Source organism: Eutrigla gurnardus, assembly GCF_963514095.1.
Source record: "Eutrigla gurnardus genome assembly, chromosome: 21".
Lineage (NCBI taxonomy): Eukaryota > Metazoa > Chordata > Actinopteri > Perciformes > Triglidae > Eutrigla > Eutrigla gurnardus.
Genome location: NC_139932.1, coordinates 1,846,606 through 1,873,720, shown reverse-complemented (window position 1 = coordinate 1,873,720; position 27,115 = coordinate 1,846,606). Strand labels below are relative to the sequence as shown.

At 45.2% G+C, this 27,115-nt stretch overlaps 1 protein-coding gene across 2 annotated transcripts; it reads left to right on the top strand.

The window, feature by feature from the left end:
* LOC311031911 (NLR family CARD domain-containing protein 3-like) lies at positions 1-25,755 on the top strand. 2 transcript variants are annotated; one of them, XM_084038489.1, is made up of 9 exons: positions 1-125; positions 734-868; positions 2,339-2,405; positions 2,546-2,768; positions 7,795-9,598; positions 10,325-10,498; positions 18,060-18,233; positions 24,189-24,235; positions 24,909-25,755. In XM_084038489.1, the coding sequence occupies exons 1-9, from the start codon at positions 61-63 to the stop codon at positions 25,424-25,426; spliced, it is 3,207 nt and encodes a 1,068-aa protein (XP_083894615.1). In that variant the 5' UTR covers positions 1-60; the 3' UTR covers positions 25,427-25,755. The 2 variants fall into 2 exon arrangements, with proteins under 2 accessions (XP_083894615.1, XP_083894616.1); XM_084038490.1 differs by lacking the exon at positions 734-868.
* Positions 25,756-27,115: the final 1,360 nt, after the last annotated feature.

Sequence of the window (27,115 nt, the reverse complement as noted above, 5' to 3'; positions counted from 1 at the left end):
CAGCAGCAGAGACCAGACACCCCTGGACCTGGACCTGGACCTGGACCCAATTGTGTGTCCATGAAGAGTGACCAGTCTATGGGTATCCCTGTTCACTTTAAAGCTGAACAAGCTGCTGATGGAAGGTAAGAACTGAACCTAATACTGAAAAATACTCCAAACCAACAGACACCAAACTCGAGCACTGTCTTCCTCTCACTCAAGGGAAGTTGTAGAGTAGTAAAGTAAGACACTTTATATCCAGCAAACTCTTATTTTAGGTTTTAAGGTAACTGATAATCCCAGAGGAGGTGTCTATTATCAAGAGGTAATGGACTACGTGGAGGCCAGAACCGTCCGATGCCCAGTGGAGAGTTAGCAACCAAAATGTAAAGTTTCTTAAGAGTTATAACGCCGTTTTCCCATCATTGTCACCCCATACAGTTCTAATGCAACGGAAACCTGCTCCAGATAATAGGACGGACCTTAGATACGACTTTGCAACGGGATATTTTTCTAGTCCCCTCAGCTACAAACCATAAAGCTAACATTATGCAAGCAAAACTCTGAGTGCAGCACTAAGACAGGTGTTGTGTCCACAACGTGGTCTCATGTGACCCAGATCCATTTATAGTATGGACACTGACACTAGCATCAACTCTCAGAACATGACTCATCAATATAATGATAAACAGAGCAAACTGATTCATGAAGCTCAACTAGTGAGAATCTGATAGTGTATTTATTGTATCAGGAAACAGCAGCAGAGACCAGACACACCTGAACCTGGACCTGGACCTGGACCCAGCCCCAGCTGTGTGTCCATGAAGAGTGACCAGTCTATGGGTATCCCTGTTCACTTTAAAACTGAACTAGCTGCTGATGGAAGGTAAGAAGTGAAACTGAACTCTCCTTAGAGGATGAATCAGGTCTAGACCAGCCAGAGAAAAGTTAAGAGTCAGAGAGAAGCTAACTTAGCTAACATGACAGCTAATGCCATAGAAGATGAGCTAAAATAAATTCAACTAAACTAAGCTGGGCTTACATTGGAGCTACTTCAAAACTCAGTTCATCAGCATCAGACTCCAACTAGGTCTGACCAAACTGGGTACTTGATGCACTGGGAGACCGGTTTAGTCTAAACAGGTAAATAAATCCAGAGGAATCGGGAACAGGCAACCGGTCAAAGTCCAGGAACTGGTACAAAGGAAGAAATCAGGTACTGGATCAGGCCAGGATTCAGGTTTTCATTTTACTCACTTTAATCATCCATTAACAGACAGTTCAAGGCAAGCAAGCAGCAATTGGAGAGACAATCTGTCAAGTCTGTGTTAGGGGGGGGGGGGGGGGGGGGGGGGGAGGGGACTTAGAGGAGGCAGGAGGAGGTGCTATTTTCAAATCTTGCTAGCTCTCTTGCTAGCTTTCCAACATTACATACCCCAGCTTTAAGTAACCCTAACAAAGGCAATCGGAGCGGTCACACGAAGCTGGTTATCAACTCGGTAAGTCAACCAGGGTTTCCCTGTCGAGCTATGAGCGCGTGCACATGAAAGAGGCGGCGTTTGCAGCATTTGACCAATCACAAACATGGATCAGTCTACGGCAGCGGAGCGGCATATTTCACATACGTGGAGCAAACCATAATCTTACAGAAATTCAAAGAAGTTAAACGTATACAAGCAAAAAGCAACAGTTTCATCTGCCAAATTCAGGAAGGACAGCTGGCAAAAATTTGCCGTCTGTGTGAATGCGTAAGTCGTATTAATAGTATTTAATAGTCGTATAATATGACTGCCCCATCATGAGGGAACTACTAGACCTGATTGATTAAACAAATGCATTAACTGCACTGATAGCTCAGTGGTAGAGTTACCGCGCCCCATGTACCGAGGCTCCCTGCAGTGGTCCCAGATTCGGATCCGCCCTGCGGTCCTCTTTTAAATCATGTCGCCGCTCTCTCTCGCCCCTTTAACTCTCACGCTGTCCTCCCGCAATAAAAGGCCAAAAATATAACTTTAAACAAATGAATGTGTTGCTGAGATGTATTTTTATGGCGTGGTGTATGACAATATCAGCCTAATTATTTTAGCTGCAATGCTAGCGGAGTTAAACGGACTTGGGAGCAAATAAAATAAATCAAAAATCATAATTCAAAGTGGTAAGTAGGCTGTACGCTGACACAGATAAGTCATTCCCTCCGATGAGAATCTGTATATCGTCAGGGATCCAGTAAGGTTGCTGCGGGGTGCCGCTTCAAAACCGTAGTCCACAAACCAACAGGTGATGTCACCATGACAACGTCCACTTCTGATCTACAGTCTGTGCTTTAGTGACTCTTTGAACTTGGTTTTCTCCACAGAGATCAGCAGATCTCAGAGGTTTCATTTACCCGGCAACATCAAACAGACCTGGACTCCATATTTATGGTGAGTACATGTACAAGCTCACCTTTCACTATTAACCACATCGACTACAGATTCTATGCTGAACTGGTTCTAGTGGTCTCCATGCTGCTGTAGATGTTGGGTTCTTTAGAGTTCATGTTCAGTTTATCCTTCTGTTCCAGCTGCTGGAAGAGAACATCTGCACTTTTGTGAAGAACGAGCTGAAGAAGATCCAGAAGGTCCTGAGTCCAGATTACCCAGAATGCTTGAAGAGTGAGGACGAGGAGTTGTTGGACAGTGAGAAAGAAGAGCAAAGGAGGAGCAGCAGAGAGGCGTTTCAGAAGATCACAGTGCACTTCCTGAGGATAATGAAGCAGGAGGAGCTGGCTGACTGTCTGCAGATCAGTAAGAGGATTTTAACAGATTTAACATGGTGGAAAGAAAAGAAGGATTCAATATGAAGAACTTCATATTTCCATACTCTTAATAGGCTGCACACAACTTAAATGTTTGTTAAATGTTCGGATGTCAGAATCGATATTCCAACACTCAAGTTCTACAGAGTTCAGACAGGATCACGACCGTTTCAGAGAAACAGGTGTTTCACTTCACCCACTGACCGTGTTAACTGGTGACTTTCAGCTCTTAGGAACTAAATGGTTGGTCGATAAAAACACAGATTTAAAACGGGCTTCTACGAGGACACTTCCATGTTCTGTTCGTGTTTTTAATGGTGGCGTCTCAGCGTGGAGGATTACGGTATCAGGATATTTAGAAATCCCAACGGTACTATTTTCAACACCGTCAGCAATACCATCTTCTTGCTACAGCCCCCTTTAGACAGACGGTTCCGCCATAACGGCGGGAAGGCGAGTCACAATATGCCGGAAACGTTTAGACAGAACTTTGTTTGCGGCGTAAAGGTGTGTGTGTTTAGATGGAGCCCCGGCGTTGCGGAACGAGTGAGACGTCCGACTGCACAGCCGGCGTCTCGTCTATGGACTCGTTGGCCGTGTGACGTATTCAATGAGCGTCGGAAATCTGAATAGCTCATGTGTCTCAGCACATGTGATGTATTGGTCCGCTCAGCTGATACACTGCTATCTGTAGCAGAGGGTGGTGGGTCAGCTGATGTGGCGACAACTCCTTCACCTTCACGCTGTTGCAGCGTCTCTTGTGTTTTCAGCAAACTCCTACGATTCCTCCGCAGGATCTGTCCATCCTCTGTTTGAACGCAGTATGATCTTGGACTGACTTCCTCGAGCACAGTAGCTTTCTTGCTCCAGATGTTGGAATCCTCCACTCTCACGGTGAGAGTGGAACTAGACTTCTAAGGAATATGTTTACCTGATGTATAAATCAGGTTGAAGTCATATCGCTGCAGCTTCATCATCAGCCTTTGCATGCGTGGCGACATCTCACTGAGGTTTTTCTTTATTATTGCAATTAATGGCTTATGGTCCGTCTCCGCCACAAATGTTGGAAGACCATATACGTAGCTGTGGACTTCTCAAAGCCATACACAAGTCCTAAACACTCTTTCTCTATTTGAGCGTATCGACATTCAGCTGCAGTCATAGTTCTTGAGGCCTAGGGCACTGGACCAAACCTATCTTTTGAAGAGTCTGTGGATATTTTTGTCTTTTTAGCTAGGTCATAGTACACCAACACCGGCTCTGTAGTGAGTGTAGTTTTCAGCTGTGACCACTCCTCTTCATGTCTGTCTAGACCACTTAAATTTGCATCCATCATGCAACAACTGCCTCAGGTGCACTGTTTTTGAAGACATGTTAGGGGTGAATTTGCCGATGAAATTTATCATACCCTGTGCTCTCAACACACCTTTTTTATCCTCAGGGCGGGGCATTTCGAGTATTGCTTTCACCTTCTCTCTGTCTGGCTCAACAGCTGCTCCAGACAGCTTGTCTCCCTGAAAGGTGATTTCAGTTACTCCAAACTGGCATTTAGCTCTGTTCAGCTTCAGTCCATATTTCTGGATTCGCTGCAGCACTTCCATGAACCTCTCATTATGTTGCTTGAGGGTGGACCCTCAAAGCACAATGTCATCCACGTACACCCGGACCCCGTTCTATGATGTGCTCCATAGTCCTGTGAAAGACCTCGGGAGCAGAGGAGATTCCAAAAGGCATCCGGCCAAAAGTTGTATTGAATGTGCAGTATTTAGTGCTGTCTTCATGTAGCTTTAGTTGCCACAATCCTTGTGATGCATCCAGTTTACTGAAAAACCTTGCGCCTTTCATTTCACTTGTGATCTAATCCCTGGTTGGAATCTGGTAGTGCTCCCTCTTTATGTTCTCATTGAGATCTTTTGGATCCATGGACATGTAAACCACCAGTCCGTTTTTTTACACATACCATGGAATTAACCCATTCCGTGGCCTCCTCCACTTTCTTTATGACTCCCAGTGACGTCATTCGATCGAGCTCCTGCTTTAGCTCGGCACGCAGTGGTGCTGGAAGACGTCGAGGTGCCTGAACAACAGGCTTTGCATCCTCTTTTAACTGTATCTTGTAGGTAAATGGTAGAACACCAAAGCCTTTAAAGATTTCTGGCTACTGGTTCACTATTAACTCCACACTGTTTGGTTGACTACTGTGGACGTGGTGCACTCTTCTCACTAAACCCAGTCTTTCACATGTTCTATCACCTAGTAGTAACTTGTGTCCCTCTGGTACAATAACAAACATGAGACTGTGCTCCTTTCCTTTGACTCTTACTTTAAGGCTGTGTGCCTGTAGTATGAATAGGCTGTCCATTGTAGGCTTTGGCTACTGCTGCGCTGTCTGCATCCCTCGCCGTTACACTGAAAGTTTTAGCATGTTGCTGGGCTAGTTCACTAGCGTGGCAAACGTTCACAGCACCAGCAAGAGTTAACTCAGTCTCTCGCAGCAACCTTTCTCTGACTTTTGTGTCCTTAATTCCAAACACAATCTGATCACGAAGCAAGGTTAGAGCGCATGCCATGTACGCACGTAGGTCTTTTGCTGCATGTCACACCTCCCTCTCGCTCCTGTTTTTCATATCTGTCCACTGCTAATAAAAGGGGTCTATGCCTGAAAAAATCGTTAAAAAAACCCAGCACTTTTGGGGATCGTTTTCTGCTTGGTGCGCGGCTCGTGCCTTGTCTCGCGCCTCGGCAGCCTGTTGTCCGTGTCCGTGGAGAAACGCGCAACTTTGCCGCGAGCTGGAACCGGAGTTAGGGCTGCAGCTGGTTTGAGCGAAGCACGAGGTCCCGCTGTCTCGCTGTTCTGGTGTTGGAAGGGGAATCTGGTGAATCTGTGGAGCGCGGATGATGAAGACGGTGATGATGATGATGAACGGCCCGGCGGCTCGTGGAGGCACCGGGGTCTCGCCACCATTATGTCTACTGCTGTGCGCTCTGACCCTGTTTTGTGATATACATGCATAAAATGTGCCTACAATTTCTATAGTGATATAATATTGGCATTATAATCATTATGACTATGATGATTTTTCATAATATTTTTGGTGCCCCCTCAGCACTTGGTGCCCTATGCACAGCGCGTTTGATGCGCATGGTGGGGGCGGCGGCGCTGCACTCCAAAGTTACAAGTTTGAGCTTTCAGCTTTAAGTCCGTCAGAAAAACATCAAAGCTCTCCGCAGGCTGTTGAATGCGTGACCGAAACACGTACCCTTCAAAAGTCTCATTTTTTTTAGGCGAACAGTGTTCATCAAACTTCTGAACAACTGTGTCGAACTTGTCCTCATCCTCACCCTCGGCGTACACAAAAGTGTTGTACACTTCGACAGCCTGAGGTCCCGCGACGGTAAGAAGCAGTGCTATCTTCCGAACGTCTGGCTTAGCATCTAGCCTGAGGGCCTGCAGGTACAGCACAAAACGCTGCTTGAAGGTTCGCCACTCATAGTCGACATTCCCAGTCCAGTTCACAGCGTCAGGCGGCTTCACACTTTCCATGACTCCTGCAACCGGTACACTCCTGGTACCATGTAATGTTTTCAATAAAACATCTGAGAAAACTCTCCGTTGGCATGCTCAGCCATTTAAAGTGATGGTTCGGAGTAAAATGCACCCTAGGTCATTTCCACCATGACATCCAGCCAAATACCCCCTCAGAAGCATTATTAGCGATGGTCAAAGTTGGTCAAGATAGGGCTATCAGCCGAATGGCTTAGTACTAGCATGAACGGTACATTATGTATATCTCGTAAATTACCCCACTAATAATGCATGGAATGTTACCAAACTTCTGCAGTAGTACCCATAGGGTCTGTACTCACAAAACGAGGCATTTGAAAGTTTGTAAGTACACCAGGAGTTTATTTAAAAGAATACTTGCCTGATAGTTTCTATCCTCGGCTGCTAACGCTAGCGCAGCGTAGACGCCACTTCCGTGTTTACCCAGACTCTGGCTGCAGTGGAAAAGTCTTTGGATGCAGTCGAATAGTCTATTTTGCTTAGGAAGGTTCCTAACTGACGAAGTGACCCGGAAGTAAACAAGTGGCCGCCATGATAAGAGCCGTTCAGATTCTCTAAATGCAAAGGAAAGGAGCTCCAATAGTTTAGTGGGTTAGTGGGTCATACTATGTAGAGTTGAGGTGAAGTCTGAACAGGTGAGTCTTGAGCCTTTTTCGGAAGATGGCAAATGACTCTGCTGTCCTGACATTGGTCGGGAGTTCGTTCCACCACTGAGGCATCAGAACAGAGAAGAGTCTGGACTTTGCTGAGCGACATTTGTTTGATTTCAGCAATGGTGGTACCAGCCGGCCAGCTGAAGTAGAGGAACGAAGTGCTCACTTCGGGGCATGAGGTCTGATGGGGCATGAGGTCTGACCAGTGTCAGACCAGTGTCCTCGAGGTCGAGGAAAAGTGGTGAGGAAAAGACGTGATGATGTAATTTTTTTTACTTTTCTTCCTGGTTACTCTGTCCGTGTCTTCCAGCGGTTTCCCCCTGTGTTCCTGAGAGGTGTTGGAGTTTTAGTAAAACTTCTTTCCTGCTGAAATGTTTTGACTTTTTGACCACAGCCATCGTGTTTCCATCTTTTGTTGCCTTAAAAAGCTGAGTTTATAGTCAGTTTTGCGAAATGTTCCTGTCAAAACTAAAACCACAAATTGAGGCGATACAAAGAAAGAGGCTTTTTCTTTCTACTCCGGCGCTCCACTGACTCACTGAGCTTTGCAGCTGCATTTCAAAGGGTTATATCCTTACACTTCTGTTTGTCTTGTAAATGTATTTTATTTTATTTCTGTTCATCAGGCGAAAGTGATAGATTTTGTCTCCAATAGTTCTGATTTAATCATGAAGGAATCTCATGAAGTCACTACTCCTGATGAATATAGGTATACATGGCTCTAATAAATGGCTTGTTCATAGACTGTAAAAGGGTTTGTAGGATCCACTAACTGGGTTCATTTGTTGTTTATTCAGGAACTGTTGGGGAAGTGTATCAACGTAAACTCAAGTCTAACCTCACGAAGAAGTTCCAGTGTTTGTTTGAGGGCATCACTAAAGCCGGAAACCCAACCCTCCTGAATCAGGTCTACACGGAGCTCCACGTCACAGAGGGAGGGACTGCAGAGGTCAATGAGGAACATGAGGTCAGACAGATTGAAACGACATCCAGGAAACCAGACAGACCAGAAACAACCATCAGACAAGAAGACATCCTTAAAGGCTCACCTGGAAGGGATGAACCAATCAGAACAGTGATGACAAAGGGAGTGGCTGGCATTGGGAAAACAGTGTTAACACAAAAGTTCACTTTGGACTGGGCTGAAGGCAAAGCCAACCAGGACATACAGTTCACGTTTCCATTCACTTTCAGAGAGCTGAACCTGCTGAAAGAGAAGAAGTTCAGCTTGGTGGAACTCGTTCATCACTTCTTCCCTGGAACCAAAGAAGCAGGAATCTGCAGGTTCGAAGGGTTCCAGGTTGTGTTCATCTTTGACGGTCTAGACGAGTGTCGACTTCCTCTGGACTTCCACAACAACGAGATCCTGACTGATATTACAGAGTCCACCTCAGTCGAAGTGCTGCTGACAAACCTCATCAGGGGGAACCTGCTTCCCTCTGCTCGCCTCTGGATAACCACAAGACCTGCAGCAGCCAATCAGATCCCTCCTGGGTGTGTTGACATGGTGACAGAGGTCAGAGGGTTCACTGACCCACAGAAGGAAGAGTACTTCAGGAAGAGGTTCAGAGATGAGGAGCAGGCCAACAGGATCATCGCCTACATCAAGACCTCACAGAGCCTCCACATCATGTGCCACATCCCGGTCTTCTGCTGGATCACTGCTACAGTTCTGGAGGACATGTTGAAGACCAGGGAAAGAGGGGAGCTGCCCAAGACCCTGACCAACATGTACATCCACTTCCTGGTGGTTCAGTCCAAACTGAAGAACGTCAAGTATGATGGAGGAGCTGAGACGGATCAACACTGGAGTCCACAGAGCAGGAAGATGATTGAGTCCCTGGGAAAACTGGCTTTTGAGCAGCTGCAGAAAGGAAACCTGATCTTCTATGAACCCGACCTGAAAGAGTGTGGCATCGATATCAAAGCAGCTTCAGTGTACTCAGGAGTGTTCACACAGGTCTTCAGAGAGGAGAGAGGACTGTACCAGGACCAGGTGTTCTGCTTCGTCCATCTGAGTGTTCAGGAGTTTCTGGCTGCTCTTCATGTCCATCTGACCTTCATCAAGTCTGGTGTCAATCTGATTGAAGAAGAACCAACAACCTCCGGGGCGTCTAAAGTCATCAGAGACAAACCTAAACTAACACATCTGCACCAGAGAGCTGTGGACAAGGCCTTACAGAGTCCAAACGGACACCTGGACTTGTTCCTCCGCTTCCTTCTGGGTCTGTCACTAGAGACCAATCAGAAACACCTACGAGGTCTGCTGACACAAACAGGAAGTAGCTCACAGACCAATCAGGAAACAGTCCAGTACATCAAGAAGACGCTTGATGAGGGTCTGTCTCTAGAGAGAAGCATCAATCTGTTCCACTGTCTGAATGAAGTGAATGATCGTTCTCTTGTGAAGGAGATCCAACAGTCCCTGACTTCAGGACGTCTCTCCTACGATAAACTGTCTCCTTGTCATTGGTCAGCTCTGGTCTTCATCTTACTGTCGTCAGAAAAACGTCTGGACGTGTTTGACCTGAAGAAATACTCTGCTTCAGAGGAGGCTCTTCTGAGGCTGCTGCCGGTGGTCCAAGCCTCCAGCAAAGCTCTGTAAATATAGTTTTTATATTCAAAATACAACGACCCACCATGGAATTACAATTCTGAACGATTTGATTGGTTTTCCAAACTGCTATAAGTTATATGTGGAACAAGTATTTTTCATACTAAAGAGTGACCCTAAATGAACATTATCTAAATCCTAACAAATTTAAAGTTTTTTGCTTCTTGGAAATGGGTCTAATGTGAATAGGACCTTCTAACCCCAATGCTGCTCACAACAAACACAAAGTGAATTTGTCAAGCAGCCTAATTGCATACAATGTAAATGCAAAGGCGTAAATAGGAGCCAGTTTGCAATGGGCAGCACAAATACCACGTACAAGTTGAATACGCTTCATTCGCACAAGTGAAAATATGTTACCTTGAACCAAAAACTCGATTCTATCTAGTAAAACATGAAAATAAACTGATTTTCATGGAAAACACATGTGAAACTAGCTTGTGCTAGCTTCCTCATGTTAGTCTATCAGCTAATGCTAGCCAACAAAGGAGCAGAATCGGATTATCTTCCTGTGTGCATTTGACCTGCTGATTGGCTCACAAGTAGAACCTTATAGAACCAAGTTGGTTTGACCTTCTTAATAAAAGTTGTTACAGAATTAGAATATGTGAATAACTCAATTATGACAAAAATGTCAGTTAGAACCTCATAATGCCAAAGTGACTAACAGTTGTTTGTTATTGTTTCATCACACATTTCTGATTCCTCTTCAGACTCAGTGACTGTAACATCTCAGAGAGAAGCTGTGGAGTTCTGTCCTCAGTTCTCAGCTCCCAGTCCTCCAGTCTAAGAGACCTGGACCTGAGTCACAACGACCTGCAGGATTCAGGAGTGAAGCTGCTGTCTGCTGGCCTGGAGAGTCCACACTGTCGACTGGAAACTCTCAGGTCAGATTCAACTACTTTGAGAAGTTTACCTATTAAAGGGATAGTTCAGAATTTTGGACATAAGACCTATTTTCCAAGTCAGCCGGTGTGTTCGAGACGTCTGGAGACGTTTTCAAGAAATTTCATTCAGTTCTTCTAGTTGCCGAGTTCGCTTGTGCTATGGCTAGCGCAAGTCAATCGTTCTAGTTTTAGCATGGCATTAAAAACACTCATACCGACTCCACAGTACACCCGAGGCAAATCAATTAAAACACTAGACTGTCGATGTACATATCTGTGTTGATAGAATAATATTTGAAACAAGACTAACCTTGCATCGCACGAATGATCCATTTTTTGAGGGACTAGACCTCTGCTCCGTCCGTAGACCCGTAAACCCTCGGACGCGTTGCAGGGAATCCCTCCGGTAAATAGAGACCTGCCCAATGCCGAACAGTCGGGCCTCGTGCCCTCAGAGCTGGGTGAAAAGCCCTTGGACCTCGGACCAACACCGTGCAGCTCCGGGAATCCACACATGCGGACTCTCCGTCTGACTCAATTCAATTCAATTCAATTTTATTTATAGTGTCAAATCACAACAGAAGTCATCTCAGGACACTTAACACATTGAGCAGGACTAGAATACGCTCAAAATTTCAACACAACACAATTTCAAAATCCCAACATCACCCAGGGGCAAGCGTTACAGCGACAGTGGCGAGAAAAAACTGCCTTAATAGGCTTTTAGGCAGAAATCTCGTGCAGCCCAGGCCCTTGGGTTCCAACTGCATTTGGTGCTGGTAGTATAGTAGTAGTAGCATTAGCAGTAGTGGTGGCAATAGTATTAACAGTAGTAGTCCATGGCAGCAGGCACAGCCACGCCGAGATGGATCCATCCCAACCACGTCGCCGTAGAACAGAAAGCAGGAGTAGTTGAGCAGCCACACAGCGGGCAGGTGGAGCTACAATGTGGTGTTTCCAGCATCAGGCCAGTTAGCAGTCTGCATCGGTCAGGACCTCAGTGGACTCTGCTGGACCAGAAAGCATAGCCAGACTCCCGGGAGTGATCCCGGGAGTAGTCAAGTTAGTGACAGTAGAGATGCCGATTTTAGTCAATTACTTTAATTAAAAATACTGGCAGTAAGAGGCAAACAAGACCACAACATCGGTGCAGTCCGGACCAGGTTCCACCACGGTCCAGGGAGACCTGCTAGGCAAGAGAGCACAGGGACTCCGGGGGAACATACAGAGAGAGAGAGAGAGGGGGGGGCTCAGTGTGTCACTATAATCCCCCAGCAGTCTAGGCCTATAGCAGCTTAACCAAGAGCTGGCTCTGGTTTGCACTGAGCCATCCCTAACTATAAGCGGTGTCAAAGGGAAAGGTTTTAAGCCTACTCTTAAATGTGGGAACAGTGTCTGCCTCACGAACCAGAACCGGAAGACGGTTCCACAGAAGAGGAGCTTGATGGCTGAAAGCTCTGGCCCCTGTTCTAATTTTGGAGACTTTAGGAACTACAAGTAACCCTTTATTCTGAGAGCGTAGTGCTCTAGGAGGACAGTAGGGTTTAATGAGCTCTTTAAGATATGATGGTGCCTGACCATTAAGAGCCTTGTAAGTGAGGAGAAGGATTTTAAATTCTATTCTGGATTTTACTGGGAGCCAGTGCAGAGAAGCTAATACAGGAGAAATGTGATCCCTTCTTCTGGTTTTAGTCAGAACACGAGCTGCAGCGTTCTGGACCAGCTGGAGAGATTTAAGAGATTTATTAGAGCAGCCCGATAATAAAGAATTAAAATAGTCCAGCCTTTAGGTAACAAATGCATGGACAAGTTTTTCTGCATCTTTTTGAGACAGCATTGGCCTAATTTTAGTAATGTTACGCAGGTGAAAGTAGGCTGTCCTCGTGGTTTGTTTAATATGCGAGTCAAAGGACAGGTCCTGATCAAAGATAACTCCAAGGTTTCTTACAGTAGCATTTGAGGCGATGGCAATCCCATCAATAGTCGCTATATCTTTAGACAGCGAGTTTCGGAGGAGTTTAGGCCCAAGTACAATAACTTCCGTTTTATCGGAGTTTAACATCAGGAAATTGCATGTCATCCAGGATTTTATGTCATCAACACGAGCCTGGAGTTTAACTAGCTGATTGGTTTCTTCAGGCTTGATCGATAGATATAACTGAGTATCATCAGCATAACAATGGAAGTTTATAGAGTGTCCTCTAATAATGTTGCCTAAAGGAAGCATATATAAGTTGAAAAGAATTGGTCCGAGCACAGAACCTTGAGGAACACCGTATTTAACTTCAGTGTGCCTGGAGGATTTTTCATTGACATGGACAAACTGAGATCGATTGGATAAATAGGACTTAAACCAGCTTAATGCGGTTCCTTTGATGCCAATTAATTTTTCCAGTCTACATATTAGAATCTCATGGTTAATGGTGTGAAATGCAGCACTAAGATCAAAACTCTAAGACGCGCCGCCCGAAATACTGCCCGTAAATAGGCAATCGAACCAGGTCGAATTGCCGGGCCTCATGCCCTCAGACCTGGGTGAAAAGCCCTTGGACCTCACCCAAAGACTGGGTAGCCCATGGCCACGCGAACCCACAATTACGCACCGCGAACCCGAACCTCTGCTCCGTCCGGAGAACCGTAAACCCTCGGATGCGTTGCGGGGGATTCCCTCCTGGCACCACCAGTCTCCGTTTGTTCGGTCCCGGTTCTCAGCTCCAGCTGTCTGTGGAGACCAGCTATCTCGGTCTCCACAGACGCTCGTTCACGTTCTGCCCTTTGAGCATCCCTCTCGCGCAATTCTTCCTCTGTATATTCAGGCTTGTACAGGTACGGTTGGGTTCGGGTGGAAAAAAACTCCTCATCAGAGTCTTCAAAAGTTTCAGTATATTCTCCAAAAGTGGCCATTTCTGTGAGATTGAAGAAACTAGCACTGCAGGCTACTCTGCGTCTGTAGCAATGACAGCAGGTAAACAAACTATTATAGAACCGGTAACTTACAGTGCCTTGAAAAAGTATTCATACCCCTTGAACTTTTTCACATTTTGTCACTCTACAACCACAAACTTAAATGTATTTTATTGAGATTTTATGTGATAGACCAACACAAAGTAACACATAATTGTGAAGTGGAACGAAAATGATACATGGTTTACAAAAATGTAAGCAAATAAAAATCTGAAAAGTGTGGTGTGCATTTGTATTCAGCCCCCTCTACTCTGATACCCCTAAATAAAATGCAGTCCAATCAGTTGCCTTCAGAAGTCACCTAATTAGTTAATAGAGTCCACCTGTGTGTAATTTAGTATCAGTATACATACAACTGTTCTGTGAAGGCCTCAGTGCTTTGTTAGAGAACACTAGTCAACAAAGAGCATCATGAAGACCAAGGAACTCACCAGACAGGTCAGGGAAAAAGTTGTGGAGAAGTTTAAAGCAGGGTTAGGTTATAAAAAAAATATCCAAAGCTTTGAACATCTCAAGGAGCACTGTTCAATCCATCATCCAAAAATGGAAGAAGTATGCCACAACTGCTAACCTACCAAGACATGGCCGTCCACCTAAACTGACAGACTGAGCGAGGAGAGCACTGGTGAGAGAAGCTGCCAAGAGGCCCATGTTCACTCTGGAGGAGTTGCAGAAATCCACAGCTCAGGTGGGAGAATCTGTCCACAGGACAACTATTAGTAGTGTACTCCACAAATCTGGCCTTTATGGAAGAGTAGCAAGAAGAAAGCCATTGTTGAAAATCAGACATAAGAAGTCCCGTTTGCAATTTGCCACAAGCCATGTTGGGGACACAGCAAACATGTGGAAGAAGGTGCTCTGGTCAGATGAGACCAAAGTAGAACTTTTTGGCCTGAATGCAAAGCGCTATGTGTGGCGGAAAAGTAACACTGCTCATCACCCTGAACACACCATCCCCACTGTGAAACATGGTGGTGGCAGCCTCATGCTGTGGGGATGCTTTTCTTCAGCAGGGCCAGGGAAGCTGGTCAGAGTTGATGGGAGGATGGATGGAGCTAAATACAGGGCAATCCTGGAAGAAAACCTGTTGGAGGCTGCAAAAGACTTGAGACTGGGAAGGAGATTCACCTTCCAGCAAGACAATGACCCTAAACATACAGCCAGAGCTACAATGGAATGGTTTAGATCAAAGAATATTCATGTGTTAGAATGGCCCGGTCAAAGTCCAGACCTAAATCCAATTGAGAATCGCTGCAAGACTTGAAAGTTTCTGTTCACAGATGCTCTCCATCCAATCTGGCTGAGCTTGAGCTATTTTGCAAAGAAGAATGGGCAAAAATTTCAGTCTCTAGATGTGAAAAGCTGGTAGAGACATACCCCAAAAGACTTGCAGCTGTAATTGCAGCGAAAGGTGGCTCTACAAAGTATTGACACAGGGGGGATGAATACAAATGCACACCACACTTTTCAGATTTTTATTTGCTCAAATTTTTGTAAACCATGTATCATTTTCGTTCCACTTCACAATTATGTGTTACTTTGTGTTGGTCTATCACATAAAATCTCAATAAAATACATTTAAGTTTGTGGTTGTAGAGTGACGAAATGTGAAAAAGTTCAAGGGGTATGAATACTTTTTCAAGGCACTGTAGATATGTACATCGATAGTCTGCCGTTACAATTGATTTGCCTCGGGTGCACTGTGGTGTCGGTATGAGTGTTTTTAATGCCATGCTAAAACTAGAACCATTGACTTGCGCTAGTCATAGCATAAGCGAACTCGGCAACTAGAAGAACACACCGGCTGACTTGGAAAATAGGTCTTATGTCCAAAATTCCGAACTATCCCTTTAAGCTTTCAATGATACATTTACATACACCAAATATTCACTTCTTTGCTCTTATTCCTGAAAAGACACTTTTCCTACTAATCTGATGACATGTCTGATGAAACGCTGTTTCTGCTGGTAATGACTTGCCAGCAAAAGATAAAATCTCTAAAGAAAACCAAACTTCTGTTTTCTCTTTTCCCTGCTGTTGAATGTTTTAATAGTTTTATAAATCCAGCTGGCGTTTATAAATGCTGTTGCAATCGTCAGTCTACGTTTGTGAACGTCACTCCATGAACATGTGAGCCTGAACTACAACACCAGATTGTCTCTGCTGTCAAGTTGGAGCCACTTTGAACCACTTTTTACACGGTTGAGTAGAATGTGTTTAATATTCAATGAGCTCATATTCTTGTCACGTGGCTGAAGCAGCAGGGAGGACCCACATGCAGACTCAAAGGTATGCAATTTAGACACACTATTCATTCACGTCAAGTTTGCAGACGACACAACGGTGATTGGCCTCATCCACAACAACGACGAGGCGGACTACAGGGAGGAGGTCCAGCACCTAGCGGCGTGGTGCGCCGACAACAACCTGGCCCTCAACACCAAGAAGACCAAAGAGATCATTGTGGACTACAGGAAGACTAAACCGGACACGCACACTCCAGTCCGCATCAACGGGACGGAGGTGGAGCGTGTCTCCAGCTTTAAATTCCTGGGTGTCCACATCTCCGAGGATCTTACTTGGAACCTCAACACTTCCACTCTGGTCAAGAAGGCTCACCAGCGTCTGTTCTTCCTGAGGAGACTGAAGAAGATCAACCTGTCTCCCCAGATCCTGGTGAACTTCTACCGTTGCACCATCGAGAGCATCCTCACCAACTGCATCTCAGTGTGGTACGGTAACTGCTCTGTCGCGGACCGGAAATCGCTGCAGAGGGTGGTGAAAACTGCCCAACGCATCACCGGTTCTTCACTCCCCACCATAGACAATATCCAGTGCAAGCGACGCCTGCGGAAGGCTCATTGCATCACCAAGGACACTTCCCACCCCAACCACAGACTCTTTACCCTCCTCCCCTCCGGCAGGCGCTTCAGGTCTCTCCGTTCCCGGACCAGCAGGTTCAGGAACAGCTTCTTCCCTGCTGCTATCACACTGTTGAACTCTAAACCACGGTGATAGCAGGACTCACTCCACCCATAGCACCCCTATTTATTTAGCTATTTATTCTGACCATAATGTACATTCTTGTTCACTGGAAATCATATTCATATTAGTATACTCTTAAAGTGTTTTCCATTTATTAGTGTATTCATACTGCCTTAACTTAATAAATGTATATATAGTGTATAATACTGACATAGTATATTCATATGTAAATAGTGTAATCATACTCACCCAGCGTACTTAGTGTTATAGTGTATTTTTCATACTGTTTTCTGCCATATTGCACTCGCACTCATCTAGTGCACCTCCCATACTTGTTCCTAAACTGTATATTTGCACATACTTGTACATACCCCACTGCAATATTCTTATTCTTATTTTTACAGTGTACATTTGCACATACTCTGCACTTTACTGCTGTTTTGCACTTCTGGATGGATGCTAACTGCATTTCGTTGTCTCTGTACTTGTACACTGCACAATGACAATAAAGTTGAATCTCATCTCATGAAAACACCCCCTGGTGGCCAGCAGAGAGAATGCACCTGATTGGAATATCAACTCTGACAACTGAACATGAACCAACCAGACATTTTGATGCTGCTAACAGTTTTAATTCACAGTTTAAAGCTTCTAACTCGTCTGGATGGTTGAGACAAAACACCACTTTAACACCAACATGTGCACACACACGTTTTTGATGACATTGGCTGTAAAAGACACTCTAGCTAGGGGTCACTAAGAGGTGGAGTGAGGTCCAGATCCAGACCCAGACTCCATCCTATCTGGACCCAGGCCCATGATAGATCATTGAGAATTATTAAATGATGACGGAGCATTTTCATTTTACTGCTGCAGCGTTAGCATCAGTACACTGGTTCAGATGGTTGGAGGCTAAATCACCTCACTGGTTGCTACTCGCAGACACTTAATTACCCAGTAATGCAACGGGACGAGACGTTAACTCCGAACTTAATCAAATCTGTGCAAAAATCTGTGGAGTTTCTGTGAGTGACGGTTCTATGGTGACCAGACTCACTGACAGCTGACAGATCAGGTAGGTGAGATCTAGAGCCGATAGATAAGTTCACATGGCTGCTCTGAAAGAGGAACGCAGACAGTGAGAACAGAGCTTTGAATCAAGAATGGACAGACTCTTCTGTGTTTCCTCCAACTGGCATTTGAACACCTGAATGCCTCATATGTTGTGAGGCTCTTAAGAATGAAGGATTTTCAAAGCTGTGTTTTGTTTTTTACTGTTATTGTGAGAATACGTCTTATTTATAATTTCTCCAGTTCAATATGGAAACTGACAACAAACATGTATGAGATGTAATTGAATTACAGCCTTTTGTCTTTGCTAGTTGGTTTAGAATCAATAGCCAGGTCTTTGTTGGGACACCAGGTCTAAAGACAGACCACATAGACTGTTTCAACTGTTGTTTCTTGACTTCTCTTCCTCCTCTATCCGTCTCTGTCCATCACTCAGCCATGCTTATCTCACCCAGTACAACATCAACACAACAACAGAGAATTATAACTTTTTCTCATTTTAAAAACTCCCCAGAAGTGACAGAAGTGTGTGTGTCTTCAGTCTGTCAGGTTGTCTGATCACAGAGGACGGCTGTTCTTCTCTGGCCTCAGCTCTGGACTCCAACCCTTCCTATCTGAGACAGCTGGACCTGAGCTACAATCATCCAGGAGACTCAGGAGTCAAGCTGCTGTCTGCTGGACTGGAGGGTCCACACTGGAGACTGGACACTCTCAGGTGAGGACAGATGGACAGACATCAGACTTGACACTCTCAGGTGAGGACAGATGGACAGACATCAGACTTGACACTCTCAGGTGAGGACAGATGGAAAGGCATCAGACTGGACACAGGTGAGGACAGATGGACAAAAGTCTCTGACTGTACTGTTCTCCCTGCACGTTAGGCACTTCTGGTACGTTATTAAAGTTTAACAGCAAGCCAAACTCAGGTACAACACTGCTACACTTGAGCCAGGATCAGATAGTCTTGCTCCCTTTATTTCCTTTTTATATGGTGATAAACCAAGAGTGAAACTGCAAATAGAAACAATACAAAACCTTAGTTTCCTTTACAGCATTTTGTTGTTAAACAGTATTGAATTAAACTATTAAAGAACAGCTGAAAAACTATGTACCAAACAAGAGCTCGCGCTTATTAACCATAGGCTAATACACCGCTTATGCTCGCGTATGCAACACACATTTTACCTTAGCTCATTCTTAACTTCTTATATTACTACTGAGCAAACAAACATCACAATTTTGAGTGCTACACATTACATTACATATTTGTTTTCATTTATCCAAAGTACTGCATTCAGAAACTTACAGCCATTGCTTTCGTGAGTGTGAGAAGGGAAGAGAAGATTCACAGAGTGACCGACTGTCTTTCTTACTGCTTGTCTGTTACGGTCGCAATTCCACAACAACACTTAACATCATGACTACTATCACCCTTCAAAATAAAAGTCCTCAACATGTAAATATTACTGTGTGTTCTTCTTTCACACTTTTAACTACATCATATTTATTAAATAATTTGCATAAAGAACATGAACTTAATTCTGAGGACAGAACACTCTCCGTCTGACATGTAATGCCACTAACTTCAAACCATTTTTTTCTTTTTTAAACTTTTTAATCTTTTTCAGTCCATTCCTATTCAGTCTTTTCTAGGAGAAGGACCACCTCTGAGATGGGCCGCAGGTAAGTCTTTGTGGTGCTGTGGGACAATGTCTTCACTTGAACTTTGCGGACATTTCCATTCGCCACTCGGAAAGGTTGATGTAACCAGAGCCATTGGCCACTCGTTCCTTGGTGCTTGGGTTTGCTTTAACAGCACAACGTCCCCAGGTTGAAGGCTGCGATGTGCACTGTGCCACTTACGCCTTGGGTGGAGAGTGCTCAGGTACTTGTTTCTCCAACAGCTCCAGAATTCATTAGCCAGCGCTTGTACCTGTCTCCACTTGCCTTTCAGGAGGTCTTTTCCAGTGAAGTCGCCCAGTGGAGCGATCAGGCCTGGCTTTTGTGTCAGGAGCATGGCAGGAGACAGCAGGACTGGAGATAATTCAGTATGCTGTTCTGCTTTTCATCAGGAGGCCTCATTCCCAGTTCTGCACTGGCAGCAATGAAGTTGGTCCCCCTGTCTGATCTGAGCTGCTTTGCTGGGCCTCTAACTGCAAATAATCTATGCAGTGCATTGATACAGCTGGCTGCGTCCATAGACTCAATCACTTCTATGTGTACTCCCCTGGTGCACATACATGTGAACAGAATGGCCCACCTTTTGCTTTGCACTGCACCTCCTCGAGTGTGTCGGGTCATCACTGTCCACGGTCCAAATACGTCCAGCCCCATGTAGCTGAAGGGTGTCAAGCCGCTCTGGAGGGAGGTCAGCCATCTTTTGCACTTCCAGTTTCCCTCTAAGCTTACGGCATGTCACGCAGTGATGGAGGATAGAGCTGATCAGCCTTTTGCCAGCGACAATCCACAGTCCACTTTGCTGTCACAGTAGAACTTAACAGCGTCTAGCTTGTGGTCCAGTTCTTCCAAGATCAGCTTTGCCAGCTCAACAGCCAGGACGGCTTCACAGAGCTCAAGGCATGGGATTGTTAGCTCTGGCTGTGGTGACAGTTTAGCTTTTCCCATCACAAATCCAACTTCACAACTGCCCTCTTCAGTAACAGCTCGTAAGTAAGCAACTGCCCCTATAGCCCAGTTGGAGGCCTCAGAAAAAAAGGCAGAGTTCTGTGTACATGGGTTTTGAGAGTGACATTGGAACATAGCAGCGAGGCACATGGAGGCTGCTCAGCTCCTCGAGCGATGATTTCCACATTTCCCACGTGCTCACCTTTTCATGAGGCAGGGGAGCGTCCCAGTCCTTGACTCCACTGGACAGCTCTCGCAGCAGCAGCCGACCTCTGATGGCCACTGGGGCTGCCAGACCCAGCGGGTCGAAGACACTGTTTACTATTGACAGCACCCCGCGGCGGGTGTAAGGCTTGTCAGTGACGGCTACCTTAAAGGTGAACATGTCTGTGTTGATGTCCCAGCATAAGCCTAGGCTCCTCTGCGCAGTCTCATCATCCAGGCCCAACTCTCTGATGCCGGAGGCCAGTTCTTCGGGTTTGAAGGCTCTCATCACGGCGACGCTGTTTGATGCAATTTTGTGCAGTTTCAGGTTGGACTTGAGTGATGCGCAGGTACGTTTAAGCAGGTCTATGGCTGCAGAGTCTGTGGGCACAGACACAAATGGTCCTCATTTATATAGAGCTTTTCTCCAAAGCGCTTTACAGGAATGACTGACATTCACCCATTCACGTGCACATTCACACACCGATGGTGGAGTCAACCACGCAGGGCAACAGCCAGCTCGTCAGGAGTAATTAGGGTGAGGTGTCTTGCTCAGGGACACCAGGCACTCAGCTAGGAGGAGCCAGGGATCAAACCGGCAATCTTGCGGTTGCCAGCCAACCCGCTCTACCTCCTGAGCTAACCCCCCCCACAAGCCCATCATCTACATAAAAGTGTCTTTGAACAAACTGCTTTGTGTCTGCACCATACCTTGCTTCACCTCGCTGAGCAGCTCGCCGTAGGCCGTAGATGGCAACCGCTGGCGATGGGCTGTTGCCAAAGACGTGTACGCGCATGCGATACTCTCGAATCTCTTGGGAGAGGTCATTGTCTTTATGCCACAGGAATCTGAGGTAATATCTGTGTTCACGCCTTACCAGGAATCCATAAAACATCTGCTGGATGTCTGCAGTGACTGCGATGAGGTCCTTCCTGAAACACAGCAGCACACCCAGGAGAGTGTTGTACAGGTCGGGGCTTTTGAGCAGCACCGAGTTGAGGGAGAGGCCGTGCAGTTGGGTACTTGAGTCAAACACGACTCGTATTTGTCCAGGCTTCTGGGGGTGATAAGCACCGAAAAAAGGTAAATACCAGCGTTCCTGTGTGTCATCGATGGGAGGGCCGATCTCTGCATGCTTGTTTTCAAACAGCTTTTCCATGAAGGAGGAGAACTGCTGCTTCATCTCAGCGTTTCTGCCCAGCATGCGCCGTAGAGAGCTGAGACGGGACAGCGCTTATTGGTAGGGGAGCTACCCAGTTGTTCTTTTCATCTTGCTGAACTTCTTTATCCATCATTTTCAAAAAGAGTTCATCCTCAAAGGACATGGCACACTTGTTGTCACTGTCTGTTCGCTGGAAAACAGTCAGCCCGAGCTGTTCCTCAGCTGGCATAGGCTTGAGTGTGTGTGTGTGTGTGTGTGTGTGTGTGTGTGTGTGTGTGGAGTAGGGCTGCACGATTCTGGAAAAAATGTGAATCACGATTTTTTTGCTTAGAATTGAGATCACGATTCTCTCGCACGATTTTTTTCCACAAAATGTTTATTGCACTGATGAAATTTGACGAAACAAAAAAACGTTTGTTGCTTTGGCAGAGGCATAGTAGTAGTTCTATCATTGGAAGATAAGTAATTTTTACAAAAGTAAAAAAAAAAAAAAGATCTGTGGACACGTACCTAATACGTGTCCACAGAGGCAATTTTAAACACGAGTGGACGCGCCGCTTCCCAGTATTGGAACGATTGGACGATCGCTTTCACAGCTGTCCTGTCTGCTCCGGAGTTCACGCAGACCAACATGGCGGCTCGTTTGGAAACGTTCTCTTATTTTACGAAAATAGTTCACCGAAAGGTGTTTCTGAAAACATTTTAAGCGAGAAATAAGCTATGCAGTTGCTGAATCTGTCTTTATTTTAGATCGACAACATTCAGTTTAGAAGATTTTCGCGAGCGTTCCCGAGGCGGCGAGTCGAGCCCGGCGCAATGAATGGGACGCGGAGAAACACCGCTGCCTGTGGACACGTACCTTCTCTCTTTCCAAACACTCAACTGCAGGCGGCTTCCTCCACTGAATCACGTGTTGTAAAGACGCTTTACCATAGGTTGAGGGAGGAGGCAGCGGCAGTGCTGCGTTTGGGGGGGCTTCAAAAATGTGGCGCTTTGTGATGCAGCTCGAGATATAAAATGCTTCAGAATCGCTGTGTGTAGAAATGAGATCACGTGTATGTGTGAATCGAGATCGCGATTTTTTAACGATTTTTTGTGCAGCCCTAGTGTGGAGTGGCCATACCTGGGCTCCCCGCCGTAGCACGGTCTTTCTTTCACACAGATGCTGTTGTGGCAAGGAGTGGGGAGTGACGGACATCCATTCTGGAGCACATGTGTTCTGAAGATTCTCAGGGTTGGTTTGTGAGCGGTGTCAAGACACACTTCACCGACAATCACCCAGCTCTCTCAGTTTTAAGTTGTCTCTAGCGGACAGACGGGGGAAACTATCAAGTCTTTTCAACAGGGCATTTTCAACTAATTCTGGTGTGCCATAGCATTCTTGCAGTCTGTCCCAGGACAGCTGTAGGGCAGCTTCGGGGTTTGTGACATGAACAGCACAGATTCTCTTCACATGTTCTGATGACTCTTTTCCTAGCCACTTCACTAGAAGGTCCAATTCTTCACTATACGATATCCCTAAGCCCTGTGTTGCATTTAAGAATGACGACTGCCACGCCCTTAAGTTCTCTGATGTGTCATCGAATTTTGTGAGGCCAGTAGTCACTAATTCTCTGCGTGCAAGGAACTTGGCAAAGTCTAATATTGGTGGCATGTTGGCATGAGGAGGAGTGTACTGACCCTGTGGACTGTGTGGAATGTACACTGGCTTTGGGACAGGTTTGCCTCCTGCTGCACAAGGAGGCCCTGCTGGGGGTCTGGAGTCATCCGGAGGAGGCTTGGAGTTGTCTGGAGGAAGCCTGAAGTCGCCGGGAAAGCCTGGCTGCGGCTGCATGTGCCGACTTCTGTGTGGGGCTGTACTCACGTTGCCTGACTGCACTGCGAGATGGAGAGCCATAGTACTGCGTGCTGAACTCCTCTTGGCCCTGCTCACAGTCCACGCACTAATTCACCGGTGCTCTGAAGGCGCTCCGTGGGGGCCTCACCTCGGCTTCTGCAGGCAGTAGTTGCTGTGTGGTGTTGGTCTTGCTGCACCAGACGCCATCATAAGGCAAAAGGGACTGTGAGCCGAGCTGATTGGCACTGCACATAATCTTCAGTGCGCTTTCGAATCACGTGTGGCGTGACATCACTTCTCATACTTAGCACATCTTCAGTGTCTATTGCTGCAGCTGCTTCTAAAACTTCAGCTTTCACACGTGCAGCTTCTGCTTCTTTTTCCACTTCTAATTCTTCTAATTGACAGGTGAATTCTATATCTAGTTTAGTGCTTTGCTTCTTAATTTCCGAATTGCTTCTTAGCATAGGCTACCTTGGTTACTTAATGCACCATCTTATGCTAGCGTATGCAACACACATTTTACCTTAGCTCATTCTTAACTTCTTATATGACTACTGAGCAAACAAACATCACAATTTTGAGTGCTACACATTACATTACTGCTTGTCTGTTACGGTCGCAATTCCACAACAACATGTAACATCACGACTACTTTCACCCTTCAAAATAAAAGTCCTCAACATGTAAATATTACTGTGTGTTCTTCTTTCACACTTTTAACTACATCAGATTTATTAAATAATTTGTATAAAGAACATGAATGTAATTCTGAGGACAGAACACTAACTGAGGAGCTGGGGTTAATGTTTACTGGTGTTTGAATGTCTTCCTGCAGGGTGGACCATGGGGGACAGCATAATCTGAGACCTGGTCTGAGGAAGTGTGAGTATGTTTTCAGTAACTCAGCTGCTCTAGATTTGAACGTGTTCATGACTGAAATTCACAATTTCTTCGTGGCTGTAAAGATGTCGTGTTTTGTTCACACCAAACGCCACATTTTCACGTTCAATTTCACACAAAGTCAACGCAGAGACGCAAATGGACGCCAATTCCTGCCGGACGGCAACGGAGGCGAATACACAAAATTCCCGTTATTATCGTGTTTGTGTGAGTTTAAATATTTGAAGTGAAGAGAGAAGTTCCTGAGACTCTGTGTCTCTGAAGCGTCTCAGCGTTGAGATCGTCCTCCTGACATCCTGACGTTCCTGAATCCTAAATGGAGGACCCGGATGTTGTCTCCCGGGTCTGTGGTCCCCCAGAGCTCTACCATAGTAGCTCACATTAGTCCACAGACCAGATCACAGTTTGGTCTGGTTTCAATCTTTACTCATTTTAGGCCCAACTGTGATATTTTTACTACCAACGATGTCGTTTTGTAGCGTTTTTGTTTTGTTTAACGTTTTTTCGGACGGTTTCAAACATTGACCGTTTGGTCCAGAAAACACGTTGTTTCCCTGGAAACGTAATAGAGAGTGTAGATGAGTTGTATGGGGACGTAGTTTAGTGGGAGACAGAGATGAACCTTTAGCTGCATTGTGTTTGTTCTCTCCATCAGATGTCTGTGAACTGGAACTGGACACAAACACAGTCAGCAGAAAACTCAAACTGGACGACAACAACAGGAAGGTGACAGGTGTGTCAGACGACCAGTCATATCCAGATCATCCAGACAGATTTGTCTCATATCCTCAGCTGCTGTGTAGAGACGGTCTGACTGGTCGCTGTTACTGGGAGGTCGAGTGGGGAGGACATGTTTGTATATCAGTGAGTTACAGAGGAATCAAGAGGAGAGGAGACGTCTCTCTGTTTGGAGGGAATGATCAGTCCTGGAGTCTGATTTGTGATGGTGGTGGTTACTCTGTCTGTCACAATAACAAACGCATCATCTGCTCCTTCTCCCCCTCTGGTGTGGTAGCAGTGTACTTGGACTGTCCTGCTGGCACTCTGACCTTCTACAAAGTCTTCTCTGACAAACTGATCCACCTCCACACCTTCAACACCACATTCACTGAACCTCTTTATCCTGGGTTTGTAGTCTGGTCTGGATCATCAGTGTCTCTGCGTCCTCTTTAGGTCTGAAGTTGTGTTCACATCAAACGTGAAGCACATTTTTCACACGGTGCGATTACATACAGAGTCAATACAAAGATGTAAAAAAATTGGTTTGACTCTGTGTCTCTAAATCATCTCAGTTCGTCCTCCTGAAGTCCCTGAATCCTAAATGGAGGATCCAGATGTTGTCTACTGGGTCTGTGGTCCCCCAGGCGTCTAGATAGTAGATCACATTAGTCCAGAGACCAGACGAGACTATGTGGAGAAACCAGAGACTGTCTGTGGTCCAAACAACAAGGTCTCTGCTGTATTTATGTCTAGATTACCTTATTTGGAGTGTTGATGGAGCAGCTACATATTATTGTAGCCTAGCACCCATCATTCAGAAAACCAGCGTTTTAACAGCAGTTATCTTGTGGTCTTACAGACAGGCCTAACAAAGCATGACTCAGCACTTTTGATCACCATCATTATGGATTTATTTCAGCATCCTTTTCATCTGGTAATTGATATTAAATCACAGATAAATACTTTATTCTGGTTCCTCCAGCTGTGGTGAACCAGCCCACGTGGGTCTTGCTAGATCCAGTGAATCCAGCATGGTGATCCAGCACCTCTGGATGATGTCATGATGATGTCATGAACTCAGACAGGACGGTGTTTGGTTTCCTGGCGTATCTGGGACTCCACAACATGTACATAGCAGCAATAGTGGAGATTTCAGCTGTGATTCCAGCGATACTAATGCTCATATTTCTCCAGGCAGCAGACGAGGAGGACGAGTTGCACACATTTTTGATTCAAGCCCGTCAATCAACCCTGAACCAAAACTACATTATAACTCATCTGAGAGTCTGATTCTTAGTCTTTTGCACAACTGTTCACTATAAAATAATAGTAAATACAGACACTTGAATGGCTGACATCATTTAAACTATTCTTCTATATTAGTTTCACATATTCTATTGTAAATATTGCCGTTTTCATAATGATTTAACTATGTCATCATGAAACTATTTGACTGTGTATTGTTATGCACCAATCACCACGTCACATTCCTTGTGTGTGAAAACACAATTGGCAATAAAGTGTTTGTGATTCTGTATTTATCCAGAAGATCCTTCAGTGTTTGGAATGAGATCTGCAATGTATCCCCTTCCACCTCTGCTCAACTCTACTGCATGCTTCCCTTTCTCTCTCATGTTACTCTGATGTATAGTTGAACATGAAAAAAAGAAAAGAGAGGTGAATTTTCCCATCATTATAATTCAAATATAGTTCATACATTATCATTTGATCGAAGTTTTATTTTAGAAGAAGAAAGGAACGAATTAAAGTTTGTCTTCACAATCTGGCATGGTTTTCAATTTTTTTTTTTTTTTAAATGATCTGATGATGATGATTTTTATTCAGAAAGGCAAATTACCATCACATATATGAATTACAATCTTAGTCATTCAAAGACATAGATAAAGATGGTTACAGGAAGTCCATGTGATTATATCCATATTGCCCTTCTGGAAAGCTTTTTTTGGACTCTTACTTGTTTTAGTTGAGAACAGTATCAAAACAGAACAGAACTGGGGAGCTCACCACTTGAGACAATCCAAATAACACACACACACACACAAAAAAGGGGAGGACAGGTTCACACAATGCCCAAGTACAGTCATATGAAGTCAGATCTAATTGGTTTTACATACTCAGTCC

Excerpts from the sequence above, each read along its gene's own strand:
- LOC311031911 (XM_084038489.1), top strand. The coding sequence starts at position 61 with ATGAAGAGTGACCAGTCTATGGGTATCCCTGTTCACTTTAAAGCTGAA. Across the intron at positions 869-2,338 it reads GAACTAGCTGCTGATGGAAG|AGATCAGCAGATCTCAGAGG; the intron begins GTAAGAAGTGAA and ends TTTTCTCCACAG. Across the intron at positions 18,234-24,188 it reads TGGAGACTGGACACTCTCAG|GGTGGACCATGGGGGACAGC; the intron begins GTGAGGACAGAT and ends GTCTTCCTGCAG.